This window comes from Colletes gigas, unplaced genomic scaffold, assembly GCF_013123115.1.
Source record: "Colletes gigas isolate AHSC1104 unplaced genomic scaffold, ASM1312311v1 Colletes_gigas_Sc00001, whole genome shotgun sequence".
Taxonomy (NCBI): Eukaryota; Metazoa; Arthropoda; class Insecta; order Hymenoptera; family Colletidae; genus Colletes; species Colletes gigas.
This window is the reverse complement of record NW_025106630.1, coordinates 7,512,904-7,536,583: the sequence shown is the minus strand read 5'-3', so window position 1 is coordinate 7,536,583 and position 23,680 is coordinate 7,512,904. Positions and strand designations below refer to the sequence as shown.

Genomic DNA, 23,680 nt, shown 5'->3' with positions numbered 1-23,680 from the left:
TGCACAATTGTTCGAGAGTCATGAATACACCACCTCTGAGATGGTATGGGACAGACTAAACAACCAAATATGACAATATCCAAGAACTAAGTAAAGCAAAATTGTAAAATCGATTCGAAGAGAAATGGCGTCGTATAAAGAAAGATTACTTTGTTTTAAATCGTAGAATCAATGTCAAAGCGACTTTCCAAAGTGGTAAGAGGAAAGGATGTCCAAAAAGATATTGGCATTGTGAGGTTTATTAATCTTTGTAACGTGTGCCAATAATTTTGTGTCGTCAAACGATGTACGAAATCGTATGTTTTTATTTTTACATAATTATAAACGACGATATTATTTTTCAAAAAAAATGTATTCATTCTTTTAACCTTCATATTTCTATCAGTTCCTGCGTGTGCCAATAATGCGGTGACTCACTGTAAATCGACCTTAACGCGGTCGTTCGGCATCGAGGCGTTCGTAAATGCATTCGTATTACGTCGCTTACAAGTTTTTTCAGCAATGAAAATAGAATCGCATTTCGACCAATCAGCGCCTGGACAAACGTCGAACGAATGTTTTTTTGAACGCGCTTGTCAATCGTCCGTGGGAAAATTTCCACAAATTTCGCGAGTATTCGACGAATTACGAAAACTTTTCACGTAAAATCTTATCTACTTTAGGATTTCGCCGTGCTTCTAGAAGTTACGCGTTCGTAGCGAATTCCGAGCGTTTCGTTTCGGGCGCGACGTAATTAGCCGAATAAAATTGGAAAAGTTGATAAATATGACTGTTCGAACGGACCTATCAGCGTTTCGCGAGCGTGACCCGTGATTCCTTGCGCGTTAGAGTGCAGACCAAGGTTTTCCGATCGGTCGTCGTAGTTTGAGGAGGTGAAAAGTGTGGCGGTGCTTACTCGATATTCTTATGAAATCTTATATTTAACGAACGAAGTCCTTTCACAGCCGTAAGTACTAGATCGATTATATTGTATCGTACGATTGTCCCAGGAATCATACGATCGCAAAGGGGCATAAAAGATCGAGACGATTCCAAGCGAATGTCAGTCTTTCTGTTTCCGTCTACGCCAAAATGTCTAATCTAGCCAATCTATTATAGAGAGTATAACCGTCTCGTAGACAGATACTTAGGATCATTCGACCCTGCGGTCTTTATTGCGTCTCCTTCTGGAACTAGTATCTTCGAGGATACACCCCACCCTCGACATCGTTGCCGATTAATACCTAACCCTCAATAGCCCATTGTCAAGCAGTTTCAAGGTATTCCTATACCCCATCGACTACTCCAGTACTAACTCAGGAACAATTTATACGTTTTCACTCAATTTTGTCTCACGATTATGAAAAGTGTTTGATTAAGTGCATTCGTGTGCCTTGGCATAATTGTTGTTTTTGTCTTGCATTTAATTGTCTGATCTGTTGAACCATTTACATATCACTAGCATTATCTACTACAATGATAATTTTTCTTTTACTAAAACAGCATTAACTCTGGCAAAGATGAAATTGAATGTATTTATCATTATATCGTTACTTAGATTCTAATAATATTATTTTTCTACATACGTATTAATATATGACAGTGTAGGTGATGTCATCAAATATATTGTTAACGAATTCAATAAAGCCACGATTATTAGAAAATATTTCTATAAAAATACTTGCAATAAATTACATCTAATTTTGTATATTGTTCTAACTAAAAATTTATAAGGGTAACCATTAGCTGTATGTTGACTAATATTTTTTGCAGCGGATGCATTGATATTTTGTATGTACAGCCTCCTTATGTCAGTAACGATAATATTATTTTTATAAAGGAGCCATAAGTGTTATATAATGTATGTGATTTCTTTAATTATTTACATTGGGTGTATTTTAGGGGGCATTGTTTAAAGTTACTGTTCTAATACATTTTCATTAAATATGCAACAATAAAAGTATATAATACCAATAACAATAGCAATTCAGGTGCAAAAACTTTATCCCCGTAAAATTTAAATTATTTGTGTTCCCAGATGTCTACTCCAACTACTCACAAATACCGTTACAAAAATGTGGGCCTAGACTCACAGGAATTAAGACGGCGTAGGGAGGAGGAAGGAGTTCAATTAAGGAAACAAAAACGAGAACAACAATTGTCAAAGAGGCGCAATGTTCCTAACACCGTTTTCGATGAAGAGAATGTTCCATCCGACGATTTCTTTTCGGCGTCGCAATCGGTAAATCCTACTGTTGAAAATTAGAAATGCCAAGGGATGCCAAATATATGGAAATTATTAAGCTAACGCTAAAATTTCTTCAATTACTTGTTCTACAGGAAGCTTCTATCATAATATCAAAAATGTTGCAAGCATTAAGTAGCAATAATCTAGAAGAGCAACTGGTAGCTACTCAAAAGTTTAGAAAAATGCTATCCAAGGAGCCGAACCCACCAATCGATGAAGTTGTACGAACAGGGGTTGTACCTATATTCGTTGAATTTTTAAAAAATAATACAAGCTGTACTCTTCAGGTTAGTAAATCATAGAAAATCCCTGAATCTCCATACAAAGAAAAGTGAATTTCCACAGTAAAAATAGTTATTCTAACTTGTTATTTTAAAGCATAATAATTAGTACAGTTCTTCCGTTGTAAACAATATCGAAACATGTAAGTTTGAAATGCCGCGGTCACGAGTGACCACCGCGGCAGTTAACGTGTTAAATAAGATTAGTGAAATGTTTAAAGTAATACAAGAGATAGTCCCATGGATTGTAAGGTATTTTTTCTGGAGGTCGCGACCCCCTAGTTTGAAAATTACATTTATACGAATAAAATTAAAAGCCGTAAATGTGCATGGTGATTCCAGTTTGAAGCTGCATGGGTTTTAACGAATATAGCAAGTGGAACGTCTCTACATACGCGTATAGTGATAGAGGCGGGGGCTGTACCGCCCTTTGTGTCATTACTTAATTCCGAGAATGAAGACGTTCAGGAACAAGCTGTTTGGGCATTGGGCAATATTGCAGGAGACAGTCCTGAATGCAGAGATCACGTATTAGACAATGGAATTCTCACTCCACTGTTACAGTAAGTTTTTACAGAATCGTCGTCGCCTTCCTCGAAATCATGCAACTTTACTAAATAACAATTTTTTTTTTTATACGCGAGCGTGTTGGGTGAGCTCGTTTATAAAGGATACTTTCACCGAGATACCTTAAGTGAATGTTCTCGTTTTAGTCTTCTTTCCAAGGCAACGCGTTTATCGATGGTACGTAACGCGGTATGGGCATTATCAAATCTTTGTCGAGGAAAAAATCCATCACCGACTTTCGAGAAAGTCGCGCCATGTTTGCCAGTTTTAGCTCGTCTTCTTATTCACGACGACCGTGATATTCTTGCCGATGCCTGCTGGGCTCTATCTTATTTAAGCGACGGGCCGAACGATAAAATTCAGGCAGTTATAGACGCAGGTGTATGCAGACGTCTTGTAGAATTACTTATGTGAGTACATAGTCGGTTATCCACTGATTTGATTCCCATAGAATTCTTAAAGGTGTGTATAGGACTCGATACTGCCTGGTAAATTTGTGCAAGGTGAAAATGGTGTTTTTAGGCATCAGGACACCAGTGTAATAAGTGCGGCTCTTCGAGCCGTGGGAAATATAGTAACAGGTGACGATGTACAAACGCAAGTCATTCTTAACTGTTCTGCATTACCTTGTTTATTACATCTGTTGATCACAACACGAGACCCTGTTCGTAAAGAGGTTTGTTGGGCAGTGTCTAACATTACGGCAGGAAATACTCATCAAATTCAGGTTTTGTATACGCCATTAAAAAGAATCTGTGCAACACAATTTTCGCATTATTTAAGAAACCCGCGTACGTGTATTCCTTAACAGGCTATTATCGACGCCCAAATATTCCCCGTCCTAATCGAAATGTTGGGAAAAGCTGATTTCAAAACTAGAAGGGAAGCAGCATGGGCAATCACTAATGCTACCAGTGGCGGTACACCCGAGCAAATGCATTATCTTGTTGCACAAGGGTGCATTCAACCGTTATGCAATTTATTGACAGTCAATGATCCCAAGGTTGTTCTAGTCGCGTTAAACGGTTTAGAAAATATATTGCGAGTCGGAAATCAAGATGCATCGAGTAACGGTGTTAATCAGTTCGCGGTATTAGTCGAGGAATGTTTTGGTAAATATACAATTTGGGGAATGAAATTTTTTGAAAACGCCCCTCGATGAGAAACAAATTCTATACTAAACGATATTATTATGATGTTTCAGGCCTAAACAAAATAGAATTTTTGCAATCTCATCAAAATATAGAAATCTACCAGAAGGCCTTCAATATAATTGAACAATATTTTGGTTCCGACGAAGAAGATACGCGAATCGTTCCCACCATAGATTCGCAGGGATATCAGTTTCAATTCGGCGCGCCCGATTCATCCCAGCTACCGGTCCAGGGCTTTGAGTTTTAATAAGTTAATATTAATTAAAACTCCCGAATGTATCTCCGAATTCGATCTTGTTTCGTTCGTTACGTTTATGACTATTTCTCGTGACGGGACAATCTCTGAAAATGAAAAATCGATCAGTTGCAAAGAGTGGTATATTTCTACATATACATTGGATCCGATTTGTATCTGAAACGAAATATCAGTGATATTTCCAAGTGATCAGTTATTTTGCTCGACGTTGAAGAAAAATGAGTAAAATGTTTGTATGCAGCTATTTTAAATGGTTTTCTCTTCTTACTTTTAGCTACACCATACGCATCTTTCTATGTTTATGGCAACGCGATTGCGTCTGCGAGCCTAACGCTGGAATCGTGACGGTGCTTTTCACCCGGGCATCGAAATGATTTGGGCTGGCTCATTTTTCGAAACTCATACATAAACGTATTTAGTATGAAATGTTCAGTTTATTGAAATTAACAAAATAAATATCTTAGTGCTTAAGTAGAAACGGATAAGTACGAAAACAATGATCAAGACGATTTACTATCGAGGCAGACATTATACCTCGTACGACGTATGACTGACTCAGAATTACGAAAAAAAAAAAAAAACTTGCACAACTGGCAAGACACTAACGACTGAAGTACGCGACTACGTAGCCAACACGGACAACATTACGCAACGCAGTACTCACCTCCTTACTACACTAGGTAGGAACATGACCAATTAAACTTTTTTATTGTAAATACGTATCTTGTAATTTTAAGGCTATTCTATACAGAGTGCCCTTAAGAAACGAAACAACACTTACGTCTGATTGGCGTGATTACTTTTATTTCATCTCTATTGGTACAGATGCATTCATTGTTAAAATATTCTGTTGATTACAATGGAGTAAATTAATCGCGCGATTTCAATATGTTTCTGCACTCGTATCAAAATTACGAATACAAAATATTTAACGATTACATTTTCAATCGTGGTCACAAATTTCTAACAGACGAATTTTTAGTCTTAAATTATGCTTGTACGAGATCAATTATAAATATTTTGGAAACTTAATTAAATATGTTTCCGTTTTGTTATGCGAGCATGATCAACGCGAATTACGCGTATGACGAGGATCGATCGTATCGCAATTGTACAGCACATTAAATTTTGGACATTCTGTATAAAAGGTCTGTGACTGTATAAAATGTATTTATTATTTAGGTTTGACGGTACCATACTATATTATACAAGATAATATAAATATATATTACCTACTTTTAGTTACTGACTTGAATTATTACGACAGAGAAGGACTATAATATAAGAACGTGAGCGACCACTTTGCTAACGACGGTACTTTAGCAAGGTGGATACTTACGAGTACTTGTTGCCAATTTATAAAGTGCTTACCAAATAGGATATAAGCATATTGGAAAAGATTTATTTTATGTTGTGCACACTATTCTTAAATAACATGTGATAAAAGTATTCGAAAACTTTATTATCAAACTAATTATATTAATATTAGTCTACACAAATTGAACAATTCGCTTAATTTAACTTGAACAAACATACGAATGCATTTTATGTATATTATCTAAATTTAATACAATGATCATAATAACTTTCTGACTTATTTAATTTCATCGACTACAAAATTAGAATTCTTTGAAATTTATTCCTGATATACAGGGTGTTTCTTCCACCCCTGGGAAAAATTTTAATGGACGATTCTAGAGGCCAAAATAAGACGAAAATCAAAAATGTCAATTTGTTGATCGAGGCTTCGCTAAAAAGTTATTCAAAAATTAAATTAAAAAATTTTTTATTGTTCTGAAAAAATTATTTTCGGTTGCGGGGGTCAATTTCAATCATTTTTTGTCAATACACATACCCCTGAAATCCCACCCACTTTCGAGAAAAAAATTCGAGTAGGTACTGAAATAGAGAAAATTAAAAAATTTCAGATCATAATAAAAAAATTATATTTAGTTACAGGGGTCAATTGCAAGCATTTTTGGTGAATAGACCTACCCCCGAAATCCTACCCAATTTCTGGGAAAAAAATTCAGTATGGGCGGAACTTTAAACATTAATAACTTTTTAACGATGTCTCGATCAACAAATTGGTATCCTTGATTTTCCTCTTATTTTGGCCTCTAGAATCTCCCATTAAAATTTTTCCCAGGGTTGGCCGTACAACCCTGTATATAGTTTTAATATTATTTTCGATGTAATTTAAAATAAACCTATGTGATTACATTCGCGCCGCAATTTAGTAGTAACGCATTGTAAATTGGCAATTCGGGACACTAATAACGATACGTGGACTGCAGATCGACGTACTATACGATAATACGAAACCACGGTATAACGTGTACGAAGTGAATCTATTCATTGCGTGTTATTTTAAAGCTGAACAAACATGTCATTTAAGAGCGTAACTGAAATCATGCCTGAGGCATCGATCTTGTTGTTATATTTTTCGAAAATTTGTAGGAACCGCCAAATCACCATCGGAAATCTTTATCTAAAGATGTTGATTTTCTGTATTGTCATTTGACTTAACGAAATAAAGTTGAATATTAATACACAAGCATTTATATTTAATCGATGTTAAGTACATAAATATACTTCAAATTACGAAAACTGCAACAACTTATTTTATTAATTCTTACTTGCTAAGTTATTACTATACTATAATGCTATATAATAATCATTTTGTAATGTTGTCAAGGTACCATGGTCTATGATGTTTAAGAAAAAGAGCAGCTTTTATGATCAAAACTTACAGCTGATTCTGGCAATACCTGCACGACAATTCCGTCTGTTAGTCGAGTTACTAGAGGATCCAAAATATCTTTCTCTATTTTGTTAGACAGTTCCTTCATCATTTGCTTTTCAATGAATTCTAATTCTTTTTGCATTGGCTTGTATCCATCAACGACAATTGTTATTATATAAATAGCATGCTGAATCAATGGATGTTCTCTATCGCATAAATTATGGAATGCTTTTATTGCCTCTTTGTTGATGCTCAACAAATCTTGAACTACCTAGAACATGCAAAATTATGAAAGTATATTCCCCATACAACAGATTAAAAATGTAGAAAAAATTGAATAAGATACTTACTACTGCCCGGTTTTTGGAAATTTGTACTTTTAAATTATAAACAGTTTCACCAAAATCGTTTGGAAAATCTTTGGGAGTTAAAGTTAAGTAATCATTTCTACCTAAAATAATACTACTTAATTGTCCAAGTAAATTTGCTAAACAATTCAAAGTAGCTGTCTCATTTCCAAACAAAATAATAACTGAAGGTTTTTGAGGATACAAGGCCACTTCATATATCCCAGATGATATATCGTTCCAAATGTTTGGTCTTTGATTATAAAATTGATTTCGAATTAGTTTCATTTTTTCATCTAATGTTTTATCTACATCAATTAAATTCTGTTTATTTGTTTCATTATTTTCTACTTCATTCTCTATTATATTAGCCTCTTGAGTTGTTGTTTTATAAGATACAATAATATACAATACTATGATTAAACCGACGATAAGAGTACATAGTGGGAAATAATTGTACTTTTCAGGTACTTTTGTTTTACGTTTCCTGACTTTTTCATTCGAAGACAGAGAATTATTGGTGTTGTTTAAAGATTGGCTAGTATTTGGAGTTCGAATATGTCGCTTTTGCAAGTTTGTTCTATCAGAAATATTATATGTTTTAGTCGATGAATCTAATACAACGCTGTGAAATGAGTCATTTGATAAATTAATATTGTTGTCGCTATCATCATCTTCTTCATCATCGGTTATATCATTGTTATCATTGTTAAGATATGCTTGATATTGTTTCTCAATTTTACGCATATTATCCTGCATCTTTAAGTTGTTAGTATTTTGAAAAGAATAAGAATCTTTTCCCTCGGATGTATTCAATTTTCTTAAGGGTAAACGTGCTTTAGGAACACATGATTTAAAATGTTCTACTTCGCTGTTAGACTGAAAAAAATGCGTTAGACTTTATTTTGTGATATTTCAAATACGTTTGTCGCAAATCAAAAAATTAACAAATATACATACATCGATATCCATATTTACATTATTATCGATCGAATGAATCTAATAGTTTCAAAACAGATCTTGTAAGTTTTATTACACTAACAATATAGATCTCGTACAATGTTCAAGATTACTGAACGATGTAATTAATTATATAAGGTACAGATAACCTGTAAAATAATACGTCTCATTTCATGGCAAGTTATAATCGGATTACATATACTAAAATTTTGTTATTGATATTACTGAATGTTGCATAAATAATTCACATATTCATAGTATTGGTAAACCTGTAATCGAATGTTTTCATCAAGTAAAACAAAGAAACTGACATATATATGTGATTGGTAAAATAATGGGGGAAGTACCCTCAGTCTATAATACTTCATACCTTGTTATAATATTTTAAATTGCATCTATTTCAACATTAAATTATGAAAATGGTTAGAAGGTATTGTTGGAATATTTTGTAAGATTGATAGGACATAAATCTGTTCATGTACCATAGACGAGTGCTGAATGGTTCTGATTCGTTACATGGAAATTGGCGGGATAAAATTATAAGCGATTTAATTTTATCTATCGACATCTAATTGCTTTTTATCTAATTACTACTACTTTGTACCACTGTCTAACGATGCCTTCGTTTAATATTAATACATTTCCATTACGAATTGAATCGGAATCGCGAAGAAAGTTGAATCGATTTCGCGGGTTTTTTTCCTACATTTAATCGGGGCTGATCGTCATTTCAATTTTGATATTGCTACGGTTATTGTAGTTCATTGATTTGAAGATTTCATTGTGATCTGAGTAAATTATCTATACCGAAGTAATTGTATATTTAAACATTAGTCATAATATTCGGACATTAGGGTCTACGAAAAATATGGCAGCCGGTATTGGAATCTCGCACGACACCTTCATACTATTAATGAATAACAATTTTAATATTACTTCGACATAACGATTATGTTCCAATTTTTATTCATATATTCTGATAAATCTGTATCGAATACACGATTGCTCTGCACAATGGTTTTCTCTTTAATCACAACGAAGAAACCATCAATTTTAAAGAATATTCGACATTGGTGCCAACATTGAGATATATAAATTGTAACGGAATGTGTTGCAGAGAGAAATACAATTCTACAGATTTAATAAACGATCACAAGAATTGTTCATTCGTAACAGACGTATCAGATTCCTGTTTTCTAGAATTTAACGAGTATTTTATAATAGTTTCATGGTGACGGCATGTGCGTCGAACCGTTTAACAAAATATGCCATTGGGGTCCGCTTACTGCTCTTGGTAGGTGAATCGAAGATATCAATATAGATCCGTTTATTATCGAACTCCGAAGAAACAAACGGTTTTACCAATTTGGAAACTTAGAAGTGATAATATTTAAAGCGATACGTTAACGGTTTGGTTATGTTCTGTCACTGTGCAATAGCGAAATTGTACGTAAAAATATCATGATAGGTCGAACTTGACAGATAACTGCTTCCATTTTGTTTTGTACATGCTACGAAAGAATTCCGCGAGGTTTGAATCACTCTAAAACTTTTTGTTGTTTTATGTAATTCCGGTATCTCGTATGTAAATGTGCTACATAAGTACATGCATTGCTTAAACTATTTCACTTAAATTGTATCTACTTTTATTAATATTATGTACTTCATAATATTTTTTTAGGAATTATAAAACTAATCACTTTGATGACAATACATTGTAGTAGACAATGGTGGCCGCCACAAGAGAGTTTGTTTGGAGCAATTAATTTTATGCTTTTCTTTTGTCTCAGTGGTTCTACTCTCTTCCATTTCATCAGCTCAATTTATGAAGGGCCAGGATTCCTTCCATTAAAATGGATGCCGGTATTTTGATATACGTCTTAAGAATAGAGATTCAAAAGAACCATAAGATATCTCTATAGAAAATAAACATAAAACCATATTTGTCTTTTCAGGAAACGGCAACAGATACACAATTTTTACAATATTGTTCTGTGTGCAAGGGGTATAAAGCACCAAGATCTCATCATTGTCGAAAGTGTGAGATTTTGATAAGTCTGTTAATATCGATATTCCATAGATTTTATTATATTATTCTTTAATTCTTAGGTGGTCGTTGCGTGATGAAGATGGACCATCATTGTCCATGGATAAATAATTGTGTCGGGCATTTGAATCATGGACATTTTACAGCATTCCTGGCAAGTGCAGTTGGTGGATGCTGCGTTTCCACTTTTACTTTAGTTTCTTGGATCATGACCGTGTTATCATTAAGACCATTATCATTTCCACCACCTTCTATATTTGTTCTAATATTAGTAATCTTCAGCATTGGTTTATCAATTGGCGTTGTTCTTGCAGTTGGGACATTATTTTATTTCCAGGTAAACACTTATTGCTGTTACCAAATTTATATTTATATAGTTGCATAATTGTTTATGTACTTTTTGTAGCTGCTAGCCGTAATTAAAAATCGAACAGAAATTGAAGCTTGGATTTCAGAAAAAGCCCACTATCGAAGATTTGGTACTAAGGACAAATTCATTTATCCATATTCAAAGGGGTGGCGTACAAATATACAGCAGGTTTTTACATGGGATTGCACTCCAATGGGAGATGGAATTCATTGGCCTGTAATCGAAGGCTGTGATCAATATACGTTAACTGTAAATATTTATCAAATGATTTATAAGTATATTCAGTTTCCGAATACTTCAATAAAATTTAAAGTATGCTCGCTTTGGCAACATTTTAGCGAGAACAGTTAGCTCAAAAGAAAGATAAACGTAAGAGAGCTAAAACTTATAGAGTCACGGAAGAAGTTTCTGGATCATGGTTGCCATTTAGATATGGTTGGGGTGTACTTTGCCATCCGCCTTGCACGGATGAACCCCGTATTAAACTCAAAACGGGAGACATTGTAATCGTAACACGGTGGAGGAAGTACGTTTAAAAAGTTATTTAATTAGAAATGAATGTTAAAGTTATTGTTTAATTAAAAATGTTTTCACAGATATTGGTTGTTTGGGGAAAGGAAACAGGATGACGAAAATGATAGGGAAATACGAAAACGAGGTTGGTTCCCGCGGCCTTGCGCGATCGAAGTGATCGAAAACGAGGCTTACATTTCCGCCATAACGAAATCAGATTGAAACATTCCTTCTCTCTATGTAGAATTTTAACATATTTATAGATAAGTCGTTGAACGAACGATAATATTTTTGTCTAGTGTTTTTATATGTAAGTATCAATGATGGGATGAGTGTCTTCATATGTTTCAGTGGTCTAATATTAGAAGTTTTATTTTAGAAGAAAATTTGAACCATTCGAGGTGTCAGTTGGTATATTTATTGTACAAAATAAGAAAAAAATTAGCACAAAATGAGCTCGTATAAGTTTTTTTTTTATTTTTTCTTTTTTAATACATATACAGCCTAGTGTTCAGTGTATATACATTAATAGTGACCGTTGTAAATAGAGAATTTGATAATCGACTTAATTTTTTTAACGGTGCCGTATTTTACTCGTTTATTAAGGAAGTCTATGAATTTATATAATTTACATTTTCCTGTATTTTCTTTCACTTGTAACGAATAAACCATTCATTCGGCAAACGATTACAACGTAGTACACTCTATTGCGTGTGTTTTTATCAACACATTGTAATTAATAAATAAATAACTCTGTGAATACTGCGTTCCGCGTGTTTGGTAGTTTTAAGAAACTAACCATGAATATTTCTATGCTTTAATATTGCGTTGCACTGAAAGCTTGCAGAAAATCAATAACACTGTGAAAAGTAACAGCGACCAAGGGGAACGCACCGTATTTCCTGTGCAAACGTGTATTGCTAATGTAGAACGCGTGACACATGCACGTTTTTGCATTCCACGAATTAATATAACAAATATGAAAATTGCACACGATATAGACACGCGGTTTTTTTTCACAATACCTTCGTATTATTCCTTTTTCAAATCAATATCGCTGGAAGTTAATAATGCTACACGAGGTACGAAACGTTTCTGAGCGATTATATCTCGCCTAATCGCGCACGATGAAATTCTACTTTCGCGAATTTTTCAACTGTAAATTATAATGTAAAAACGACTCGTGCGATTGCTTAAATTGTCGAATAAAATTACACTCTCGATCAGTACGAATAAGCGTTACCAAACTCCACGTTGTATCGAACGATGGGCCATCGGGTGGCTGTCACGACAGTTGACGCGTCAAGTAATAATTTAACAAATTCGCGACGCCTCGAACGATTCGAATTATTAGAAAAAAAGTAAATCTGAAAGATTCGGATGAATCGTCAAGGACAGAAACCGCGGCACACAGTCGGTTATAACATCGACGAAGGGATCGAGGTGAAAGTGACAATTAACAAAAGTGAATTGGACATGCCTTTTATGATCCTATGGTGGGATCTTACCACGTTTTACTTGCTTTCAGGAGATCGGCTGGCGCAGTTTCTTTCGGGCTGTTCTCCTTCGTAGACCAAAGCCTCGAGTTCCTGTTATTTACTTTCATTTAATTACAGTAAGTGCCACCCGCGAAACGTCAAAGAAATAGTAAAGAAGAGGTTAAAACTGTTAATGTGTTTTCGTAGAGTTCGTCCGAAGTACAAGCCGAAGACTTCTAATATTTAAATTTCGACTTTTATCATAATTGACCAATTCTATTTTTTCTAATAGTGCTCAACCAATTAATCGTTTTTATCTTTGTTAAAACTGTTCGTTAGTTTTTTAAATTAACCGCACGATCTAGATCCGGCCATTTCATAAGTCTTTGCGTATTTACGTGTTATATTCGAGTCAGTTCGTTTTCAAAAACTCGCCCGGGTGTGTCAACTTGATGATTCCGAGGGGAATTGTAGTTTTTATTTAACTGTCGTTGCATTATCCAACGTATTAAAAATATTCAGTTAAAAGCATCGAATTAAATCGAACACGATTGTTATAAATGCAGGGTGGCCCGTAGCGGACGGTTTCCGGTTAAAATGGCGGCGGTGAACTCGTTAGTAACGCAAGGACTTTTCATGAAATGGCCTAATAAATTTGAATACATTAAATTCTTTTGATTCGAGCCACGAAATTAATTCTCAGCATCGAACACAAAAGGTCACGAGACACTCGTGGAACGAGGAACGAGCCTGACTATGAGGAACATAGCGATTAGCATCCTAGTCGTGGCTTCCTCGGCATTTGTCGCGTATAGTTTCCCCGATGGAGCACCGGTGGACACTTGCGTGAAACCAGGTCGAGCTAACGAGCCAAATCACGGTCAAGCAAGGTCACAACCCTTAGATACCAGCCCCTATAAGTTCACGGCTTCGTCGTCCGAATATGGTCCTGGCTCCCAGATAACTGGTACGTTCAACGACACGTGTCTTTATCTGCACGATTAAATACCTTGACATTTACGCGCGGACGCAATGTTTTATTACGCAATAAAATCGTCGCTGGTTCCGATATCTGTTCAAAGCGCGGGGACTTTATTGCACGCGACTTTACGACAAACCCTGGGAAAAATTTTAATGGGGGATTCTAGACGCCAAAATAAGACGAAAATCAGGAATACCGATTTGTTGATGGAGGCTTCGTTAAAAAGTTATTAACGTTTAAAGTTCCGACTGTTCCGAATTTTTTTTCCCGAAAGTGGGTAGGATTTCGGGGGTATGTGTAATGACCAAAAATTATTGTAATCGACCCCTGCCACTAAAATAATTTTTCCAGAACGATTTGAAATTTTTTAATTTTGTCGAAAAATTTCACACCTTCTCGAATTTTTTTCTCGAAAGTGGGTAGGATTTCGGGGGTATGTGTAATGACCAAAAATTATTGTAATCGACCCCTGCAACCGAAAATAATTTTTCCAAAACGATTTGAAATTTGTTAATTTTGTCGAAAAATTTCACACCTCGAATTTTTTTCTCGTAAGTGGGTAGGATTTCGAGGGTATGTCTAATGACCCAAAATTATCGTAATTGACCCCCGCGAGCAAAATAATTTTTCCAGAACGATTTGAAATTTGTTAATTTTGTCGAAAAATTTCACACCTTCTCGAATTTTTTTCTCGTAAGTGGGTAGGATTTCGAGGGTATGTCTAATGACCCAAAATGATCGTAATTGACCCCCGTGACCAAAATAATTTTTCCAGAACGATTTGAAATTTGTTAATTTTGTCAAAAAATTGCACACCTTCTCGAATTTTTTTCTTGAAAGTGCGTAGGATTTCGGGGGTATGTGTAATAACTAAAAATGATCGTAATTAACCCCTGCAATCGAAAATAATTTTTTTAGAACGACTTTAAATTTTTTGTTTTTTCTTAAAATTTTTTCCAGTTGTGGCTGAACATCCTGTATAATTAAAATTGAACGATAGGTGATTCCATGAGCTTTCCGAAAGAAACAAGTTGTTCCAGTAGACGAGGATACAGAAAATCCGACATTTCGTATGCATCGACTGAATAGTTTGGAGGACCCGGTTCTCAATTTTTATTTGCATTTGCAATTTTACTTTGGCGGAGTGTCGCGTGTTCGTTGACTTATCCCTGTGTACATCGTTGCCGAAATTAGCGGTGTGACGCGGAGCATGGATCAAGCCGAAAAAGACGGACGCGTCCGAGGTCGGGGTGGAACAATCGATCCAATCAACGCGGATACCGTGGTACACGGAATCGCGTCTGAACGTTAACAATCGGGCGCATTCTGCGGTTCGCGAGCCGGTTCTGCATGTTCAATCGTCGGAATAATAGCGCCCGTTAGAATTGCCGACGGAAAGAATTCGTTTCTGCCCGTAGATCTCGCCCCCGGAGGGGGGCATCGACAATCTCGGGGGCTTCACGCGATTACGTGCCCAAAATTCCGTTATTTATTCAAGCTTGTTATCACGTTATTCCGTGCTTACACCGTCGCGTTTACAGCTCCCCCGTATTTTCTAACCTAAACGGCTGATCGAGTTCGAAAAATATACGTATACTTACTACTCGTAACGTTCTCTTATATATTTCATTCAACGGGTCTTCCGTTTAGGATAAACGATAAAGAAAACTAACAAAATCACAGTCTGTCTATATACGGTGTTACGAAAATATTAACTATACACGTGTTTGCACTCCGACGCTGCGCAAGGATCTACTGAACCGTTACATCGATACTTCCGCACCCCTCCGTACCAAGTCGGTATAGCAGTTATCGATATTGCAGGGATCAATTACCTTGCAACACGTTCAATTATTTAAGCGAGATTAAAAAATAATTATTTTTCTTGAAGATCATAGAAACTGAATTCAACATTTTGTATCTCGAAGTAAAAAAAAAAGGAAGTACGCTCATCTGTTTTTAATCATGCTCATTGTGTTCTTTGTAGGACGATGCCTTTGTAAGCTGTTTCTAATACCGCGGATCGATTGGAAATCACGATAGAAAAAAAAAACGTACGAACGCTTTGAAACGTGCCTGAAAAGCGATATTCGGCGAACGACAAACGCCTTGTTCAATTTTGCGAGACGGTTTTAAAAAGATGCGGCAAACGGTAGCTGGAGATAGAAATTAAATTGTGATTTAATTACTAATTGCCTGTAGACCGTTTTCTAGAATTTGATCTATTTGTAATTCCAACTAAATTGTAACTACCCTGTGATAAACATCCCCGTAAAAATTTGTCGACGTTATTCTCGGTTGCTTTTCTTCCTCGTTGGTCGAAGAGTAAAAATATTCGATCACCTCGCAGTATTTTCATTACGCTGGGAATTGGTAATCGATACCTTCGAACGTCGACAGAAATTAAAGGAAGGAAAACAAGTAAATTATAAAAGACTTAGAACAGATCGACGCTTTCGCGAGACTTTTCGCCGACTAGCCAAAACGATTAATTCACCAAACGAAATAAATCTTTGAACTCGTAGGTAATTTCACTCGTGTTTGGTCTGGCCAGTGAACGTGCTAAAAAAAAAAAAATGCACAATTAGAAGCGACCGTGACATCGTATGGTCGAGGAACCTTGACCGCCGCGCGAGAAACTTCGAGCGATTGTGTTCGCTAACGAACGAAGTTGTTCGAGTAACTCAATTTCTCACGAGCACCGGATAAATAATGCAAGACTATTTTGCGTCTTCCTTTCCCCGCTACATCTGAGAACGCAATCAAAATTGCATTAAAAGTCATCGATTATCCGGGACTTCGCGAAGAAAATCAAACAGCGTGAGGGATTACAATTAAAAACAATATTCGACTCGTTGGGAAGACTGAATTTTTGAAACTTCGGAAGTTCGTTGAATATTTGAATCGAAATAGAGAACGAGGTCAACCGGTTCGGGGCGTAGGTTCCAAATAAATTGTCTCTGGGCGTGAAAGAAAAGGGGGGAGAGAGTCGGAACAGAGAGTATGTGGAACAACGACCCTTGTTCCTATCGCAACCTTTGCTTTTTAGCTTGTTTGCTCTATGACCAGAACCTGCCTTTCCTCGATGTCTCGAGAGACTCGACAATGGAACGGTTAAAGGCGCCCATGACTTTTGCCAGTTGACAAACTGTAAAACCCTATATCTCGTTTCATCGTGTTCGTTTCAGTGACGATCACCGGCTCGAGGTTCAAGGGATTCTTCCTTCAGGCACGTGACCCCGAGACGGACAGCTGGATCGGTTCCTGGGCCCAAACGGAGAACACGACCACCCATCCCGAATGCAGCGCCGTCACGCACGCTGATCCAAATTCAAAACTGCTCGCGACTCTTATTTGGAATGCACCGCCCAACCTGCGCGGTCGCGTTTACTTCACGTGAGTGCAATTTATTTTCTTCGATCGGGACCCGGAGGTCCTCGAGATTACGGGCAGGCAACGACGGGATTTCCAATCGTTTCGAATCTGCAAAATGGCGACAGAAAAGAGAAGGAGGGGGCACGTTTCGTCCAGGTCTGCTAGGGGGCTCATCCGGTAAGGCTTTCTAACAGGCCCTGCCTCAGACGACTGGGATATTGGGAAGTCGGTCGAGCGATTGTGAGAGCGCGAACCCCTCTGGTGGCGAGCATGGGAGGCTCTCAAAGCTCTCAGCTCTCTCGACGGGTCTTTTTCGATTTTCTTCGAAGCCTTAACCCCTTCCCGTGTCATTTAAAAAATTAAAAATCCGGGCCCAAATCCTTTGCAACAGAGATTATAAGAATCGTGACCAACGCGATGTTTACGTTTGGGCCAAAATCTTCATCGCGAGTCAGACTCGTTAAAGTACGGGAAGGGGTTGAAGCAGTGAAAAAGGCTTGAGAATGCCTTATTATACTCTCCTCTACATTTCAAAATTTCTATCCGAGCCTTTGATGCTCCGTTTGTTTCCATTCGTTGGAATTGAGAAATCTCGATAATAGTTCGCGTGCAACCCCGTCTGCATCGTGTCATTACATCGCGTTATGCATTGAAATGGCGGATCAATGACACTCCGTGCAATATTGTGCTGGGAATGGTTCTATGAATTCATATGCATTCATTAGGCTTTAATCACCATCGTGCCCGATCTCTTACAAAATACCACGGACTTCTGTCACGTTAACGGTCGTACCGTGGAACGAAAATGGATGATTAAAGACAAGTTCGAGCTGGAACAGCAATTACCACACCCTTTAAGTAATGACGTTCCGTGACACGCGTGGGCAGCGCGTGCAAATGACGTTTTGTCTTTGCTGTGCTCAAATTGGAACTGGCCGACCACCGGAAAGCCCCCGTCACCCGCAAAATTCTATTCAACCGGAATAAATAATTTCTATTTATTGGATATATTCAGAGTCACATTCGTACAACGACGAACATTTATTAGTAGACTGCGGATCTTTATGCAAATTCACACTTTTATTAATAGAATTAATGAAATCAGAGCTTTATAGAACTCTGTCTTAACCCTTAAATATAATAATTAGTATCTTACTTTAAGTATTTCTTACATTTTTGCATATTAAATGCATTCTGTAGTTTTTTGAGGATTAAAATTTCCCATAAATGCATAAACATCCGCAGTCTATTTATTAGTAATCACGCCTCGCTGTAGCGGTTGTTAGGTACGCTGTCTATCTAGATTCCGATGAATATTTTACATTAGTCGTTTCAGTTTTGTATTTATACGATTTCCAACGCTATTCGTCGACCTCTTTTTATTTTATATTTCGTGGATCACTCGTTCGAGGTTTGTTCTCCCCTGGCGAACGTCCACATAGAGTCACGGAGAGCGTTTAGCGACCGGCCATTGTGCCTCATCTCAACCACCACTCTTCGTATATCGGGTTAAGTGTGTGCACACCCTCGAGATAGCATAGTCGGGAGAAAATCAACCGACCACTCAAGGCCATTGTAGGGTTATCCCCACTGTGACGTTCAGGTTACCTTTTTGTTCAGTTCCCCATCAACCTGCAGAAAGGTAATAGACTCTCCGGCGCCTCGAGCAGAAAGCCAAGCTCTTGCAGGACGAAGTATAAAAAGATCCGAGTCTGAAAATTCGACGCCTTAACCCCTTGCCTTACGATCGAATTTCTAAAGACTTATCGTGTCTCTGAGACGTCATTGCGAGCTAAAGTCAACATAAATTTGCCTATCCAACTATTCTCGAACCTTCGTCCAACATGCATCTCGTTCCTCGAGGATTTCGCGGAGCGCAGTTTGCAAAAATACCGTAACACCGTTCGGTTGGATAGAATCTAGCGTTTCAACAGCGACTGGCAAACCGGTTGCAACCCCCGCGATCGAGTGTCCCGCTTGAAATAATAATTCTCTCCAATAGCGTTCGCGTTACTTTTATTCCCTCGCATGCTCACCGCCATTGTAACAGTCGTGCCCCGCCATTCGTCGCCTGCCGATAAGAATGAAGGATTTCCACTTCGATAGGAGAGAACGCAATAAGACTAATTGTACAGCGTAGGTCAGTGGAAATAATTGGCGTCGTCGCGCGATTGCACGCGAACGGACGCGTACACTGGGAGGCTTGCTAATAAGCCAGCGAATTTCCAGGGAACATTATAGGTCAGAAAGTTCACATGCCGGGCTGAAAGGTAACCCGGCTGAATTGCCCCCGCAGCAGTCTCCCGTTCCTAGACTCGAAATACCGCGTTGAATCGCGATGGATGTGGAACTTTTTTTTTCTCCACGTCGAAAGGTCGTACCAAACGTAACTCTGAATTTCTTTTTTCCGCCGTATCTGTGTCGCGGTGTTCCCGTAATACCTCTGAAAACTGCTCGACCGGGTCTTCGTCGACAACGATCCTCATTGTTTACGAACAAATAGGATGTGGAGTATCGCGACTACTAAAAATCGAGAGAAATTAACAGACTCGTCGCTTTTACCCCCTCGATTTTGCACATTTTTCATTCAAGCATCTCAGCCAAAACGCAGAAGATTACAAAGTTTCTTGCGCAACGCGTCGATTTTTTCGTCCGGGGTACAAATGATGACACGTTCGCTGGAAAATTACGTGGCCTTGGGTTTTCACCGTGTATCCTGTCGCGGATGCGTGCATATTTTAAACAATGCCACCGACCGTGTCCCGATCAACGTTTCCAACTCGCAAATTACTTCTTCGCGGGCCGACACACTCGGTGTTTCTCGGATCTTTGTCCTTGGGTCCTTATTATTTAATATCTATGCTACTGACCTCCTTCGCGCTCGTAATCATCGCCAGCCGCATATGCATTATACGCACGTTCTATACACGTCGTAGACACACGGAATCAATACTGGCGACAAGAAGAAGTAGAATCTTGGCAGGATACAATGGCGGTCCGATCATAAACGCAAAGAAACGCGCCCCCTCGTTGTTGCTGGTTCTGCCTCCGCTTATCTTCATCTCCATTAACCTTTTCGTCGTGGAATTAATCAGCGTCGGCGAACGACTCTGCGCTGAATTGTTTTCCATAAATATCAGATCGCGATGGAGGAATTATACCGCTGATATCGTTGTTTCTTTCGTTTGCAGCGGTACCATTCTGAAGGAATACGCAACGTACTGGTCGGGATTAGTGGCCGAGGCTAAGCATTGAACGTTTATGTAAGTAACGCGGCGGTGTTCGATCGCGAACGGAGCGTTCCAATTGTATTAACAACCACACCTTTAGTATTGTAAGCCCAGGGATATTGTGATTCGCGGGACGAGGCGAAAGGTATCCAAAATGTGTAAACATGTACATTCCCACGCATCTATTTTTTTTTTTTATAACTCTGTACAATGTTAAATATATATATATGTAACGTGACAATACGTATGTTTGCAACGTCCGTTCACCGCGCCGCGTGACGTTTACCGCAGAGTCGCTTTCTACTCTCGTCGATTCGAGTCGTCGAGAAAAAGGTTTTCGACCTGTCGGGCACCGTTGCGTAATCCAACGAACCGATCGGTTGTATATCGCGACCTGTTCGTCCACGGTAATCCGTTTTGCCCCGAGCCACCTTCGAAGTGTGTAATCGCGTAATGTTCGCTCGATGGAGGTAAGTAGTCTGCGGGAACGATCTCGCTCAACAAGTTTTTTTTGCGTTACAACGTCGACCGGAAAGACAAAAATATTCGTCGAACGGGGTCCCTTGACGGACACTTCGTGAAACTTATCGACGATAACATCGACAACGGTCAGCGTACCGGGGCAGAACGAAGTCATTTAACTTCTTGCATCGGCTGCAAATCGATTCGAAGTTAGTCTATACAATGGCCGTACTGTCCGGAGAACTTCAACGTTCCGGAAAATTGAATACAATAGAACTTTCATTATACATACTAGCTCCGAGGCGGATAGGCAATAGGAAATACATGGTGAGTGCATTTCATTAAAATTTATTTACGAAGTAGAGCTCACGGATACCTGCAAAAAAGTATTACACGATATTTTCGTACGGGGTCAAACAAATTTACTAAAAATCAAACATTTTTAAGAAAAAAGGCTCGGTGAAAAAAGAATTTCAATTCATTAGAAAAAAAATTATTTTTAGCTGCAGAGGTCGATTATAATCATTTTTGGTTATTAGCTATACCCCCGAAATCCTACCCACTTTCGAGAAAAAAATTCGAGAAGGTGTGCAATTTTTCGACAAAATTAACAAATTTCAAATCGTTCTGGAAAAATTATTTTCGGTTGTGGGGGTCAATTACAATCATTTTTGGTTATTAGATATACCCCCGAAATCCTACCCACTTTCGAGAAAAAAATTCGAGAAGGTGTCCAATTTTTCGACAAAATTAAAAAATTTCAAATCGTTTTGGAAAAATTATTTTCGGTTGTGGGGGTCAATTACAATCATTTTTGGTTATTAGATATACCCCCGAAATCCTACCCACTTTCGAGAAAAAAATTCGAGAAGGTGTCCAATTTTTCGACAAAATTAAAAAATTTCAAATCGTTTTGGAAAAATTATTTTCGGTTGTGGGGGTCAATTACAATCCTTTTTGGTTATTAGATATACCCCCGAATTCCTACCCACTTTCGAGAAAAAAATTCGAGAATGTGTGCAATTTTTCGACAAAATTAACAAATTTCAAATCGTTCTGGAAAAATTATTTTCGGTTGTGGGGGTCAATTACAATTATTTTTGGTCGGCAGACATACCTCTGAATTCCCAACCATTTTCGAGCAAATATATCCTTATTATAAGAAGAAAATCCTAAGCATAAGGTCTGCTCGTGTGGTTCGTTTGTGGTGAAACATTTGAGCAAAATATGGATAAGGAAAGTTGAACGGTTACACAAAGAAAGCTAATTTCAAGGTTTTCCCTCGGGTTGTACGAAAGTTTACACGTGGTTCATCCTTGGGGGTCCTCAAGGTCTACTCGAGCAAGATTCATGTGACAAACGGTGCATTAAGAATGAACAGAAACTTTGTTACGAGACTGCCGCGGGGAAACTTTTCTGGGCTGCTCGTGAACGACAAAGACATGCCCCCGAAAATCTCGAATCGGCAAAGCACCAACAACTACAACGCGTTTAATGCATCGGAAGAGAACTCGTTTGGTCCCGGTCGGTCTTTAAGGAGCACGATTACTGGCCCCCATGCTGGGACACGTGAACTGATACGGACAGGACGATTGCTACACGTTCCCAAAGGAGGTGGTTCTACCGTTTCTTCACCGGATGCCGTTAATGGAACTCAGCACGCTTTTACGCGAGCAAAATGATCGCGAGACGTGTTACGTAACTCCGATGCTCGGTAAAAGTGGGTCATTCTCATAAGGGAAGATTTCGAACCTGAAAAACGATTTGATACATTGCAATTTTATCGACCGCGAGTCGTCCTGATAGATTCAACCACGACGTGTACGCGTCGAGTTCGCCGGTAAAAAATTCTTAAAAATATTGTATTTACACAGCGTAAAGCGCTAACTGTTTCTCGAAACGTTTCTTTGGTAGATCGTGTTCGAACTTAAGGGATGCATCCTTTGGTATTTCAGAGTTGACCGTGGATTAAGCTATTAGATTATCGCCTGGGCTCGTAGTCCAGCTAACGAGTGTGTTTTGGTACTGTTTGACATAGGTAAGACTATGAAAGGATGACGAGGACGACGTTGAACCAACTCCACGGACTTGCTTGCCTTGTTGAGCTTATGCTACGGCACACGATGCCCCTTGGAAGACAGTCGTATCGATCTCTACGGTCATCGAATGACTCTTGGAACGTTGCAATCGCGTCCCGTGATGCTCGAGTTGCCACTAATGTTAATGTTATTGTGCCCGCCAGTTAGATAGCGGATAAAATTCGCTCGCAAGACACGTACCACGGTTACGTGTGTTACGTGGCGGAACAGCGGGTAATTAAACGGAAACGAGCTTCAGCGGTATCATAGTTCGATGTACGATACAAAAGCACACGCGTTGGTGTTGTTTCGGACATTCTTATTAACACGTTGCTGACCATCGACGAGCTCGTTTGTGTTTAATATACATATATTGTGTCAACTCTAACTCGTGTTCTGTCTTTGCCCTAAGATATTTTGATAATTAATAGCTTGAAATATATTAAAAAACAAAATTTCACTAAAAGGTACATAGTCTGTTTCTCTGAAAGAAAGGGGTTCGGTGTTTGAAAAACATATTTACAGCCTCGGGGCACTGGTACACCGATAACAGTTAACGAAATTTCATCGATCTTTGCGTAGTTTTTTTGACAGTGGGTAACTATAA

At 38.1% G+C, this 23,680-nt stretch overlaps 4 protein-coding genes across 6 annotated transcripts; 3 read left to right on the top strand and 1 right to left on the bottom strand.

Moving 5' to 3' along the window:
• Positions 1-598: 598 nt before the first annotated feature.
• Positions 599-5,082, top strand: LOC122399646 (importin subunit alpha-7). The gene is made up of 9 exons (XM_043400508.1): positions 599-946; positions 1,099-1,259; positions 2,018-2,221; positions 2,320-2,514; positions 2,851-3,071; positions 3,222-3,485; positions 3,598-3,802; positions 3,887-4,187; positions 4,280-5,082. Exons 3-9 carry the CDS (start codon positions 2,018-2,020, stop codon positions 4,474-4,476), a joined length of 1,587 nt encoding a protein of 528 aa, XP_043256443.1. The 5' UTR covers positions 599-946; positions 1,099-1,259; the 3' UTR covers positions 4,477-5,082.
• Positions 5,083-6,570: 1,488 nt separating this feature from the next.
• Positions 6,571-10,019, bottom strand: LOC122399705. The gene is made up of 5 exons (XM_043400630.1): positions 9,825-10,019; positions 8,539-8,687; positions 7,582-8,457; positions 7,257-7,502; positions 6,571-7,009 (listed from the first exon to the last, which is right to left on the bottom strand). Exons 2-5 carry the CDS (start codon positions 8,548-8,550, stop codon positions 6,977-6,979), a joined length of 1,167 nt encoding a protein of 388 aa, XP_043256565.1. The 5' UTR covers positions 8,551-8,687; positions 9,825-10,019; the 3' UTR covers positions 6,571-6,976.
• On the top strand, positions 8,696-12,044 carry LOC122399773 (palmitoyltransferase ZDHHC6). Of its 3 annotated transcripts, XR_006259301.1 has the most exons (8): positions 8,696-9,832; positions 10,220-10,401; positions 10,494-10,578; positions 10,648-10,922; positions 10,992-11,204; positions 11,294-11,481; positions 11,552-11,778; positions 11,848-11,916. XR_006259301.1 is itself a non-coding variant. In XM_043400884.1 (7 exons), exons 1-7 carry the CDS (start codon positions 9,804-9,806, stop codon positions 11,688-11,690), a joined length of 1,002 nt encoding a protein of 333 aa, XP_043256819.1. In that variant the 5' UTR covers positions 8,696-9,803; the 3' UTR covers positions 11,691-12,044. The 3 variants fall into 3 exon arrangements, 2 of the variants coding, with proteins under 2 accessions (XP_043256819.1, XP_043256695.1); XM_043400884.1 differs by having other exon boundaries at positions 10,329-10,401; positions 11,552-12,044; XM_043400760.1 differs by having other exon boundaries at positions 11,552-12,042.
• A 690-nt stretch (positions 12,045-12,734) lies between these two features.
• On the top strand, positions 12,735-20,640 carry LOC122396736 (putative defense protein 3). The gene is made up of 4 exons (XM_043395381.1): positions 12,735-12,774; positions 13,650-13,913; positions 17,117-17,324; positions 20,495-20,640. Exons 1-4 carry the CDS (start codon positions 12,735-12,737, stop codon positions 20,556-20,558), a joined length of 576 nt encoding a protein of 191 aa, XP_043251316.1. The 3' UTR covers positions 20,559-20,640.
• Positions 20,641-23,680: the final 3,040 nt, after the last annotated feature.